At 38.7% G+C, this 12526-nt stretch overlaps 1 protein-coding gene across 3 annotated transcripts in view; it reads right to left on the bottom strand.

Moving 5' to 3' along the window:
• The window catches only part of LOC149239025 (E3 ubiquitin-protein ligase RING1-like), a 28785-nt gene extending 16623 nt beyond the window's left edge, over window positions 1-12162 (bottom strand). For 2 of the 3 annotated variants that reach the window (XM_089373291.1, XM_089373290.1), the window contains exon 1: window positions 10538-12162. In XM_089373291.1, the coding sequence (XP_089229417.1) occupies window positions 10594-11958 (1365 nt within the window). In that variant the 5' untranslated portion in view covers window positions 11959-12162 and the 3' untranslated portion in view covers window positions 10538-10593. Of the gene's footprint in view, window positions 1-7018; window positions 8342-10537 lie in introns of those variants that run through there. The other variant, XM_089373292.1, reaches the window with a different exon arrangement.
• Between the last annotated feature and the right edge of the window lie 364 nt (window positions 12163-12526).

Raw genomic sequence — 12526 nt, 5'->3', positions numbered from 1 at the left:
TGCATTTTAATATTTGGAGCTAAATCTTGCACTTTGGAGCTATTATTTGGATGAATGGAATGGATTTTTTGCATGTTATCTTATAAGTGTACCTAAATTTTGAATATCTATCTCTTACATATCTAATGTATGGAATTTTGTTGATTCTAGTGATTGCAATTGTGCCCTAACTAGTTGAATATCCATTGAATGCTAATCTAAACGATCTATTACATGTATTACTCATACATATCATGTGAATGAATGTCCTTAGTGGTGAACTTTGTAGCTCTCCCATGAAAAAACCTTCTTCCATTGTATAGCTAACTATCGAAATTTTGGTAGCTAGGGCATCAAAATTTCAACCTCCTTAGAAGTTATTTGGCTTATTTGAAACATCATTGACTCCATACTCCCAAGGGATAAGGGATTGGTCCAATTGGTTAGTGACCATTTGCCTTGCTTATCCATCATTCTTTCTCCTTTAAATTTCGACCCCTTTAAGGATAAGGTAGAAAACTAGGGCCTGGTGTGAATCCCTAGGCAAATAATGTTCTTGGGATTGAAGAACCTAAACATCAAGAGGATATCATTTGCGACAAAATATATCCTTTTAGCAGGCATCCATTTCAATTTCATCCATAAATTCTCTTTCCCTAGTTGTTTTTCCCAAAGAGGGAAACCTTAGTTTTATCTTACTTCAACTTGGGGGTTTCTTAAAGGTTTCATGAGCCTTGACCTTGCAAATTTATCTTGTTGGAAGCCTTTTCTCTGGGCCTTGACCATTGGATACTCTAAACACTCAACAAATTACTCAAACCCAAGGTCTTGTGCTCATAGCCCTAGGCCTCTACATAGAAAGTGAATTACCTCCCATTGGTGCCTTGAACCATTGTTGTGTCTTTCTTGTAGAGGGTCTAGTCAAGTCACCTAATACTTTCTACCTAGAATATCATACATAGGTGACCCCTATCACATATTGGGACTCCTCCCATCGATGAAAATCCGTGAAGAGCAGGGGGTCTTGGTTGTGGTGACAGTGGGCCACTACCCCATTGTTGTCTCTTGGTCTAGTTTATGCCTTGTGGGGTATCTGTTAAAATTGACAACTAGGGCCAAACTCCATGTGGGTCATCTTATTTATGGCAGCTGATATTTTTATTGGATCCCTCTCATCGAGAGGTGTAGGATTGATCTAAAGATCATCCAATTTCGATAAGTATTTATGAAGTTATGAATTTATTTATGTTATAAAACAAACTGTCAAGTCGGCCAGCAACTTGAGTAGGCTCAAAAGCCAAATGGACGTTTCTATTCATCATCTACGTTTTAGTATAAATAGAAAAAACTCAAAGTCAGTGAGTTCCTTGCACCATTAGCTTATTGAGAGCAACCCTATCACTCCTAGGATCTATGGACTCCCTAAAATTCATAAGGAAGGAACTCCCTTAAGGCCTATTGTCAACACCATTGGAGGTCCTTCTTGCTAAGTTCCTTGCGTTAAGGCTTAAGCCCTTGGTTGGCCGTATGAAGTCCTTCGTAAAAGACTCTGCTTCCTTTATTGATGAGCTTAAGGACATTAAGCTTGACCCTGGGGACATTCTTGTTAGTTTTGATGTAGTTTCCCTATACAATTGCATCCTTATAAATCAAGCCATGGAGGTAATCAACCGCCTAACAAATCCTGACACCACTCGGTTAGTTGAGATCTGCCTCACTTCGACCTTTTTCAGATTTGAGGATGAATTCTTTGAGCAAACATGTGGGGTTGCCATGACTCACCCCTATCCCCTGTCATTGCTAATCTTTTTATGGAAGATTTTGAATCCAAGGCTCTAAACTCAGCCCGCCTCCTGTCCAAGCTTTCGGAAAGGTATGTAGATGACACTAATGTCATCTGGTCTCACGGCCAAGAGGAGTTAGATCTCTTCTTCGATCATCTCAACAATCAATCCTCGGCCATTAAGTTCACTAAGGAACAAGAAGTCGATGGTTGCCTCCTTTTCCTTAATATTATTATTTCTAAGAATAGTGATGGTTCCCTCTCCCACCAAGTGTTTCAAAAGAAAACACATACAGAGCAGTATCTTCATGCTAGTTCCCACCATTTCCAGACTCAGAAGATGGGTGTTCTCAATACCCTTCCTACTCGTGCCCTAAGGATCTCGAATAAAAAGAGCTTTCAAAAGGAAAAATCCCATCTTCTTGATGTCTTTGTTGAGAATGGTTATAGTAGATACATGGGACAGAAAGCTTTCCTCAAAGCTACCAAGAATTCTCTAACTAAAAGAGAACCGAAGGAGAGGATTCCAGGAACCCATCTTCCATTTGTTCAAGGGACCACTGATAAGATTGCAAAGATTCTTGAGACACATAATGTCCCCGTGACCTTTAGGCCCCTTAACACCATTCGTAAGTCCCTCAAATCAGTGAAGGATCCTATTGACCCTAAAGATATGAAAGGGGTTTATATTATCCCTTGTTCCTGTGGGACCCCCTATATTGGTGAGATTGATCACTCCATTAATCAAAGGATTAGTGAGCACGCAGCTGACCTTAAACATAGGAGAACCAAATCTTCCGCTTTAGCAGAGCATGAGGAAAAAACCAAGCATCATGTTTGTATTGAGGAGGCTAGTGTTATTGCTAAAGTTTCGCAATTCCATCATCAAAAATTTAGGGAAGCCCTTGAGATTGAAAAGAGTCCAAGCAATCTCAATAGAGAGGACCGCTGGAAGATCAATAGTTGCTGGACCCCAGCACTCTCTTCCTCGTCATTTTCTTCCCTTTCGCGCTCCCGCCCCCCTTCCCTTGTTTTTTGGCTTATGCTAATAATTTTAACTAATAGAAAATATAATTACTTATATAATAATAAGTTAATTTAACAATTAGATATACAATTAATTTTATTCTTTATATATATATATATATATAAATAAAATAAATTCTATTAAGATAAAAGTTAGTTATAAAAAGTATTAATAGTTTAAGAATAATATATATATTTTTATAAATAAAATTTTATAAAGTAGTTAAAACCTTTGATATATTCATATTAAATTTAACAATTAGTTAAACAATTAATTTCAATATGAATATTGAAATTTTTTTTTTAAAGGTCATACCTCTTATAACTAACTATTAACTTCATAACCATTAAAATCCACTTTATATATATATATATATATATATATATATATATATTTATTTATTTATTTATTTTTAAATATATATATAATACCATTAGTCTCTTGTTATTATAAATATATATAATATCAATAATAATAACTTAATAACCATTTAGAATCTACTTTATTTATTATATATATATATATATATATATATATAAAAGGTGATGTCATGCGTCCCTCTGACTTATTATAACTAACTCCCAAATTAATATATTAAATTAACTTATTTTTATGCACCTGGTCATGCTCACTAATCCCCAGTGAAATTTAGCCGTTGGTCAATATAGTCGTTCCCTGGTCAAGAATTATAACCGTTGGAGGTTCTGCTTTGACTATTTAACATGCATAGCTTGATCTGATTCTTCAACTTGTCCTGACGATGAACCACACTCGTTGGTTCGAAACTCGACAAATGAAATACCATGTGATTTACGCCGAAAAATCTCTCGTTAAAGAGATATACTCTTTAAGTGATCTCCTCCTCTCCACATTTTGGGTTTTTGGTGAAGGAGAGACACAAAAAGAGTAAGTTGGGCTAAGTGTATGATGCCCTAGCCACAGTACAAACATGCCCTAGCCGCAGGTCATAAAGATTCTTATACACAGATAATGGAGACCTTATACGTTGTACAAATACACTGTTCATAGTGGATCATATACGCTGATCATAGTGGATCATATACGCTGTTCATAGTGGATGATATACGTTGTTCTCAGAGGATGTTATACGCTGGTCATAGAAACACTTTAACGCAATCAATGAGAGGAGCAGATACGCAGTCAATGATGACACCTTAACGCAGTCATAGAGACTCTTATACGCTGGTATGAGGGACACCTATACGCAGATCATGGAGACAGTAATACGCAGTTCATGAAGACTCTTATGCACAGGTCATGGAGATCCTTATACGCAGATCATGAAGACTCTAATACGCAGATCATGGAACTCTTTATACGCAGTCCATGGAATCATTTATATGCAGGTCATAACGACATTTAATCACAGTTCATGGAAACATTTAGTCACAGGTCATAGAGACAGTAGCAGTCTCAACATAATGACCAGCAGTGGTTTGGAGCAGTAGGGCTACGTTCTCGGCATAACTAGAACAGTATAGAAGATCACAACGATTTGATCAATGTGTGATCTCCGTGATATACTTACAGTCTTATGGCAGTTATAGGATCATGTTCTTGATCTCAATATAACTCTCATATCTCCGTGAAGGATGGTATAAAAGATGATCTCTCCAACTTGATCTCAACGGCACTAATGTGAATGTACATCAATGATGATCTCAGCGAAAGGGCAGCATGATCATGATGATGTAAAGGGCAGCATGATCAATAATGGGACTGCATTATGATGTAAAGGGCAGCATGATCAATAATGGGACTGCATGATGATGTAAAGGGCAGCATGATCAGCAATGAGACTGCATGCTGATGTATAAGGAGCAGCATGATGATGGAAGATGCAGCATGATGATCAGAGCAGATGAGAGCAGCTCAGTCATCTAGGTCCAACACTGTGATGGTACAGCATGGTGCTAAACGGTAAGGTGCAGCAAATGGACGAAAGGCCGCACTATGATAGGTGAAGGAGTCACCTTAGAGAATCAGTTGAAGCAATATGTCTTCAATTGATCTCATGCGATATCAAAAGTCAAAATATTGACTTCTATTGCAAATGTACTATCTCTCTCACTTTCTCTGCTGAACTTTGAAGAACATAAAATAAGAATTGATCAAGGGTTTCCCCACATTGGGGTTTGTCCCTGGCTAGCACCACATCTTGTGTCCTCTTGTCTTGGCTTGTCTTCTGCGATTTATATTTATGTTCTATCTGCAGTTTACTTTATGCTGATGTGATTGCTAATCTGGAAAAGAAATTGAAATAAATTGCTCTGGCATAGAACATTCCTAAAATTAACAGTATCCCTTTGCAAAGCCTGCTAGATTTTCTAGCAATAATGTCCACATCTTGTGCATAGATCCTAGCAAATAAGTTAACGTGTGTATCTATAGGAACGGGGGATGTGCTTTGAGAAATAAATACTCTTCAATATTCATTGAACCGCAACACCAAAAAAATAATGAAGACCACCCATATTGGTCATATCAAATGTCAAATTCACATCCATATATTGTGCATAGCTCCTAGTAATAATCATGTCATCAACATAGAAAGCAACAATACTATATTGAGAATCATGGATCTTTACATAAAGATTTGTCTCTGAAGGAAACCTCACAAAGCCATGTTCCACAAAATAATCATGTATCCTGGAGTACCAACCTCTAGTAGCTTGTTTCAAACTATACACTATAGAGGGCCTTTCTTAGGCTACATACCAAGTGCTCCTTATTCTTCTTAGCAAAACCAGGGGGCTACTCCATATAGACTCTCTGCTTATATCATTGAGGAATGTCAATTTGACATTTTACTATAATTGTCCCAACAATGCTAAGTGGCTTATGCAAGCCCCATCGGTACAGAACTCCTCATAGTCTATCTTGTGCTGTTGTGCACAGCACTTGGCTACAAGGCTAGCACCGTACCTGTCCATTTTCTATATCTCAAATTAGTCTTGAAGACCCGTCTATACCCAATAGTTGACTTACCCTTAGGCAAGTCTAACAGTTCCCACGTATGAGTCCTTTCCATTGCATCCATCTCCCCTTTTATTCCCTACACCCAGTGATGGTTATTGGCAACTTCCTCAAATGATGATGGCTCGACTATGTCATCCATCTCTGCCAAGAAAGCCAAGTTGACTTCAGGAGTCTCCTTCCTGTATCTGGATAGTCTCTTGCTTTTTGTAGCAGGAAATTGTCTTTGTACTTCCTTAACCGGCATGATGTTCTGCTTTGACAAATGGTTTGTCCTCCTTAGGTAAAGAAGACTCTTCTACAGAAATGGATACACCAGGGTCACCTACAAGCTCAATAAATGAAGAAAAGTCTTCCTCAATCATCATCAGAATCAGAATCAGCAAATGCAGAGGGGGAGAAGATTGAGATAGTTCCTTAGTTATCTCAACATCCTTCAATATCTTACCCAGGTTAAAATTTGATCTCGTTCAATGAAGCTTTCATACAGAGAAACCTCCACTTTCTTAGCGGTTGGATGATAAGACTCTGCATGCCTTGCCTTCTAAAGAATAAACTAGAAATATTCATGTAGAACTTGTATCATCGAACTACCATTTCTTCTGCTTGGGAATAAAAATTTCACAAGCTGAACCAAACACTTTAAAGTAGAAGATCAACAAACTGATGGAAAGAAAAAATTTGTGCAACATTGGGATCTTCCTTGTCCAAGCCTCCTTGGGTCTCCTGACTCCTTCCTTCAACTCCCTTAGTGGGACTTATTGACAAGGAAAGAAACTGTGGAAACTGCTTGAGCCCGTAAAAACTTAGTCAAGTTGTTTGCATTCATCAGTGTCCAAGCCCTCTCGGTCAATGATCTGCTCTTCCTTTCTATAAGGCAGTTTTGTCATGGAATATAAGGTGCAGATAAATCTTTGTATACCATTCTGCTTGCAAAAGTCTGTAAACTCGTTGGAAGTCTATTCAGCTCCATTGTTTGTTCTCAACACTTTATCTACCTACCACATTCTCTCTATCTGACCTTGAATTCTTTGAAAGCCTTAAAGGCCAGATACTTATCCCCTAGGAGTATACCCAAAACTTCCTTGTATAATCATCAATGAATGTGAATAGAGTACCTCCCTTCCGCAAGAGACTGTACCATTATTGAGCAACATATGTCTAAATGCGCAATGTCTAACGGTAGTTGTGCACTTTGGACTGCAATTTTAACACAATTTTCTTTATGTTACTTACCATAGACACGTGCTTCATGAAAGAAGTTATCTGAAGTAAAAGCAGATAAACCAGCAACTAATCCATGCAACTTCTTCCCCAAATGTCCATGCGTTCATGCTATAGCTTAGGAGATACCACAGATACATTTGTAAAATCAGACTTTTCGAAAAACTTCCCCAAAGTTTGTATAGGCCATTATCCCTATGTCCTATTGAAATTACATCGCTATTTTTATTTTTCACGATACATTTTCCATTTTTGAATTGTACAACAAAGTAGTTAACAAAATATATTTGATATACAAAATATAAATTCCTACCCAATCCTCATACATAAAGAACTGAAACAATCAGTCTCCCCTCACAATCATATAAAATCACAACGACTGACCATTTCCAGCAACTGGTGAAATATGTTTGTTAGCCAAGACCACTGAATCACCTCTTGATTCCTTAAGATATAAAAACAACTCCCTGCATCCAATCATACACCTAGTAGCTCCACTGTCTATAAGCCAAGAATCTTCATCTTAAGAAGCATGTCAAGAAACAACATACCCATGCTCCTCAGTCCTTTCTGCAGTATTGCCAGGTTGCTCCTTGGATTTCCAGCAGTCCTTGGCATAGTAGCCATTCTTCCCAGATTGTAGTATTTGAACTTTGTTTTCTGTTGCCCATTATGTTTTTCTCCCCCACTGTGCTCCTGACTTCTTATGCATGGGTGTCTTGCCCATATCCTTGGTGGCATGGACTCCAGAAGAATTTTCTTGGCTAATTCTTGCACTCCTTAATCCCTCTTCCTAAAGATGAAAGCCTTTGAAATCACCAAAGAAAATGCTCCTCACACATCCTTGTCAGAACAAACTAGAGATAGATAGACCAAAGTTAGAAGGCCTTTCTCATCACAGGTTGATGATGGTTATCATTACCAATATCCTTGTCCTCAAAAGCCTCACCAGTTCCTTCCAACCACTTTCATATGTCCTTCAATCTTTGGAAATGCTCAACCACTAAAGCCCCTAGGTTCATCTCTAGTGACCACAACTAAAAGTTCCACTGTGTGATTTATTGCATCAGATTGGCCATGATGTCACAAGTGTCCTTGGAAGTTTAGAAATTTGCACTTCTTAACATTTGTCCATTTGGTGGGGATGGAAATCAGGTTGATGATGCAAAGGGCATTTCCCATGTTTTCCTGACATGCACCCTTTAATTTCTGCTCAACGGAAGCAGGTTTTGAGACTTCAGCAGTGATGTAACCCCACAATCTGTAAAAAATGAAAACGTGTTTCATGATGTCTGCCCACATACTGTAGTTTTCTGCACCTGAAATTTTTTCTGTCAAAGCATTTGACACACCATGGATAAGGGATGATGCCATTTGCACACAAATTTCACAAGTTCAATCCTGTCAGTTGAACTCAACACCAATTTAACTTTGCTTTGTTACCAAAGGTTAGTTTTCTATGGAGACATAACTGATAAAAGCATAACAAACTATAATAAAAATCAATCAATCAAAAGAATACATAACACACTAATGTTGGGTATCATATACCCTACAAGAGCTTCACTTAACTTGGCTTCTATTGATAAAAACTATTTCCTGAGCATGCCCAACTTTCTCGGTCTCATCCTTAGCTCTCTGACACAGATCTTCTTTGGTCTCCAATCTCACAGATTCCAAATATCTTATTGCTCTAATACAATTTTGGGAGATAAAGTTAGCAGATCAAGAAACAGTGTGATGCCTGATTGTGCAAAAAATAACCTATAAAGGAACTAGAATAAGAAAGACGAGTGGAAAATCACGTTAGTTCTTTGTGCCAGATGACTTTTTTGTTGATCAATTTGCTGAACAAATGAAAAAAAAATTAAAAAAAATCTCATATTTCAATAAGAATCATCGTTTCTAGATACACAAGATCTTTGAATGAGATTTGGCATTTTGGTCCTTAGGTGCAACCCGCTAGGGGAGACTCCAATTACAACCCTCTAGAGGAGACTCACATAACTTTACATCTTTGCTCTAATTTACAGAACTTAAGAGTTTCCTCACTTTCAAGATCAAGTATATCTCTCATCAACTCTTTGCTGATGGCACAATTCTCCTTGGACAAAATCTGCAAACAAACGCTAAACATTGTCCTTATAAAAGCAGGATGGAGTTGACTGATAAAAAAATGCCACTATCTATGCCTGAAATCATCTCCATTGCTAGGAGAGAACCTTGCAAATCTAGGAGATCCATTTAAGAAGGCTCCGGGAGCTTTCAGATCTCTAGGAATGCCTATCTGAAACAAAGTAAAAATAACTGGGAAGCGATAGCAGAGAAAAAAAGAGTCAAGGACTCAACCCTTACAAAAGAGATGGCTATACCAGGGAAGGATGCTCCATCTCTTGAATGCATCTTTCAGTGCATGCCTTATCTTCTGTTGGAGAATCCCTGTACCTCTAAACATGTTCTTCAAGAGATAAGAAAGGTTATCAGAGAAGATGCCCCTTTTAAACTGGTGTAGAATTTAACAGGAGGAAATAGTAATCCATCATTTAACAACAACTAAGAATGTTTGGGAGTATAATGGACCATTCAGTATCTAATTGTACATGAGGGTAAAGGCTTGTGTTCTATTGGAGTTGAGGTTAGGAAGAAGGTACTTGAAAGTCTGACTTCCCCAAACACCACAAGCTGTGTTGAAGTGTAGTTCCATATAAGATCTTTCATACACACATTATAATTCTAAGTGAGTCCCTGGAAACTAAATTTTGTAGAAGAATGCTTACCTGAACAGATATTTATGTTAAAGGCTTGGAGTTCAACGGTTCATATGATGAGATTCCATCTTGCTACATTCCCATAAAATATTTATTTTCATTTTTTCTAATTGATATTGACAGACAGTCTTAAGAAAGTAATTCATATTCCATAAAAGAATTATAGAGATGATTGAACCAGGTTGCAAGAAGTCATAGTTCATTCCATTGATCAAAAGAACAACTTCTTAAGGAGGCATGGAAAACTTTCATGCTTAGAATTGGTGCGTGGGATCATCTAAGTAGCAGAGGTGCTTACATTCAATTTCTGATATTGGAAAGTTTAACCAAACTAGATTCTGAACTGAAATCAAAGAATTATCACCATTCTGTTGCTATCATTTGCTATTGTCATTTCTCATGACTGAATTATATTGCCACATTCAGAACAATATGTTGTTTTGATTGTAATTCTCTGTGCTTCAAAAGTTTTGCAAAGAAAGATGCATTGATCTAATGACATGTAAAATTTGCCTAAAAATTACCTTAAAATCCCTTAACAGTAGAGAATTAGCATCATTCATCGAAAAATAACTTGATCTGTTGATCATCATTGCAACCTATTCACTGTAGTAGTAGTATTCCACAATAATGAAAACTAAGGTGACGAATAAAATTGCCCAAGCTGTAAATATTTTTCAGTGTGGGAACAGGAAAATATCTGAACTAGTCCTTATTTCATGCTTTACATGGAATTGTTGAATGACCTGAAAATCATACCTTTAAAAAAGTTGAACTCTAGCTAGCCGCAGTTGCGTGATATAAGTTACAAACCATCAGTCCAAGTCTCCCTCTCTTGCTTCAGACATAAGAGTATCACCATCATCCTCTGCCCTCGCAGTAGCTAAGTTGTTCCCCTGAACATCATTTCCCTCGTCTGGTCTGCTAGAAACAGTCTCTCCACTGTTTGCAGGACCGGAGCTTGTTTCAGCTTGAGCTTGCTGAGTTGTTGAAAAGGAAGCCCTAAATGGCCCCGCAAGAGAGACCTCGAAGTTCCTGCTTGTCCCTCTACCACTACCATTGACATTAGCTGCTTCGTGGGTAGGAAATATAACAGCAGCACCACCACCAGAAGCTTCTCGTTGATTTGGGGCAATACTACTAGTACCGACCATGGTATTGCCAGAGCTCATTTCAGGCCCGAAAGATTCATTATTACTGTTATTTGATGTTCCCAAAATACCCCGTGAAGAAAACCCATCAAGATTTCCACCTTGCCCATCCGATGTGCCGCCAGAATTCCGAACCCAAGGAGAGCTTTGCCCACGGGAGCGAGCCTGCTCATACTCCACGTCATCTGTGGGCATCTCATATCGACAAACTGGACAAGAATTATGTTGTTCAAGCCACGGAAGAATGCAAACAGAATGGTACATGTGTTTACAGGGCATCTGTCTTACTTCGGTGCCCACTTCAAATTCATCCTTGCATACTGCACACTGTGTAGAATCGGTAACAAGAAGGTCTTGGGTAATTTTAATGGTGGGCATTGTTCCTATGGAAGCTTTGGAGGCGGGAGGTGTACCATACCTGTTGGGGTCATTTTCTGCCAGTTGCTGAATAAGCTGATCCAAACCAGGCCCAAGGAAATAATCCCCAAAGTTACCAGGTAATCTGGTTGGCCGCGCCCCTGTGCTGTCATCAACAAAGAATTCCACATTCCCCCCACCCAGACCCATCAAATTCTGCATCATTTGACCATGAGTAAACATCATAGGATTGAACCCACCAGGATCCATCCAAATTCGTACCCTTCCTCCTCTCCCTCTCCGCTCCTCATCATTGGTATTACTATTGTTGTTGTCATCATCGTTCCCATGTTGGAAGAAAGCAGCAAGGGATTCCATCATTTGGGTTATGCCATGATCAGCTGTAAGAGTTGTAGAACGACCCCCGGCAGGACCTGGTCCAGCTTGCCATGGCTGGAATCGCAATCCCCCTTGCTCCTGCTCCTGCCTCTGCCCCTGCCCTCCCCCGGGTGTATATGGGTGGTACCCAACATTTGGTGTTGGTCTCTCTGTTTCCTCGACAAAGCCTCCATTGCAATGGGGGCAAATGAGGCCCTCCTCCCGCGCATCAATTCTGATACTCCTCTGGCACTGATGACACCAGTAACTCTGCCCTTCTCTTCTGGATGACATCCTTATCTGTATCCCACCCAATTCCTCCCTTCCTCCTCCTCCTCAGAGCATGCGATCCAATAGCATCTGCCTGCTGGTGACAGGCATCAGCGTGACACTAGCAAAATGATACACATCGAAATTCTTTATTTAGTCGACTGCAAATGGACCCAATGCACCTTGATACCTCGAATCTCAAGTCTGATTGTACATCAGAAACAAAACAACCGTGTTTGATATACATACAATTCACTAACCTTAAGTATCGAGCGAATGACGTATGCTGGACGCCTACAAATGAAGTCAGTTAGAGCGTCGACCCTGCGGTGGAATAGGGGTCATTCAAATCTCTCATTTTTACGAAAAAATAATTCTATTATAGTCCAATGTGATTAATAAGCAAATCCAAAATCTTAACCATCCAAAGCAAGCGTGAATTTAGTGGAATTTTGATATTTAATCGAATTTTAATATTGCATAGCAACGGGGCCATTTTAGGGGTCGTCAATCAAGCTCACTTATCTTCAGTGTATTAGTAGTGAAATCTTCAATATTCCTTAAAATTTATTTTGTTTATAATATTAACCTT

Source organism: Pinus tabuliformis, chromosome 8 (assembly GCF_031772625.1).
Source record: "Pinus tabuliformis cultivar Carrire ecotype Pingquan chromosome 8, CPIR1, whole genome shotgun sequence".
NCBI lineage: Eukaryota > Viridiplantae > Streptophyta > Pinopsida > Pinales > Pinaceae > Pinus > Pinus tabuliformis.
The sequence above is the reverse complement of the archived record's forward strand: the minus strand, read 5'-3'. Positions and strand labels throughout refer to the sequence as shown.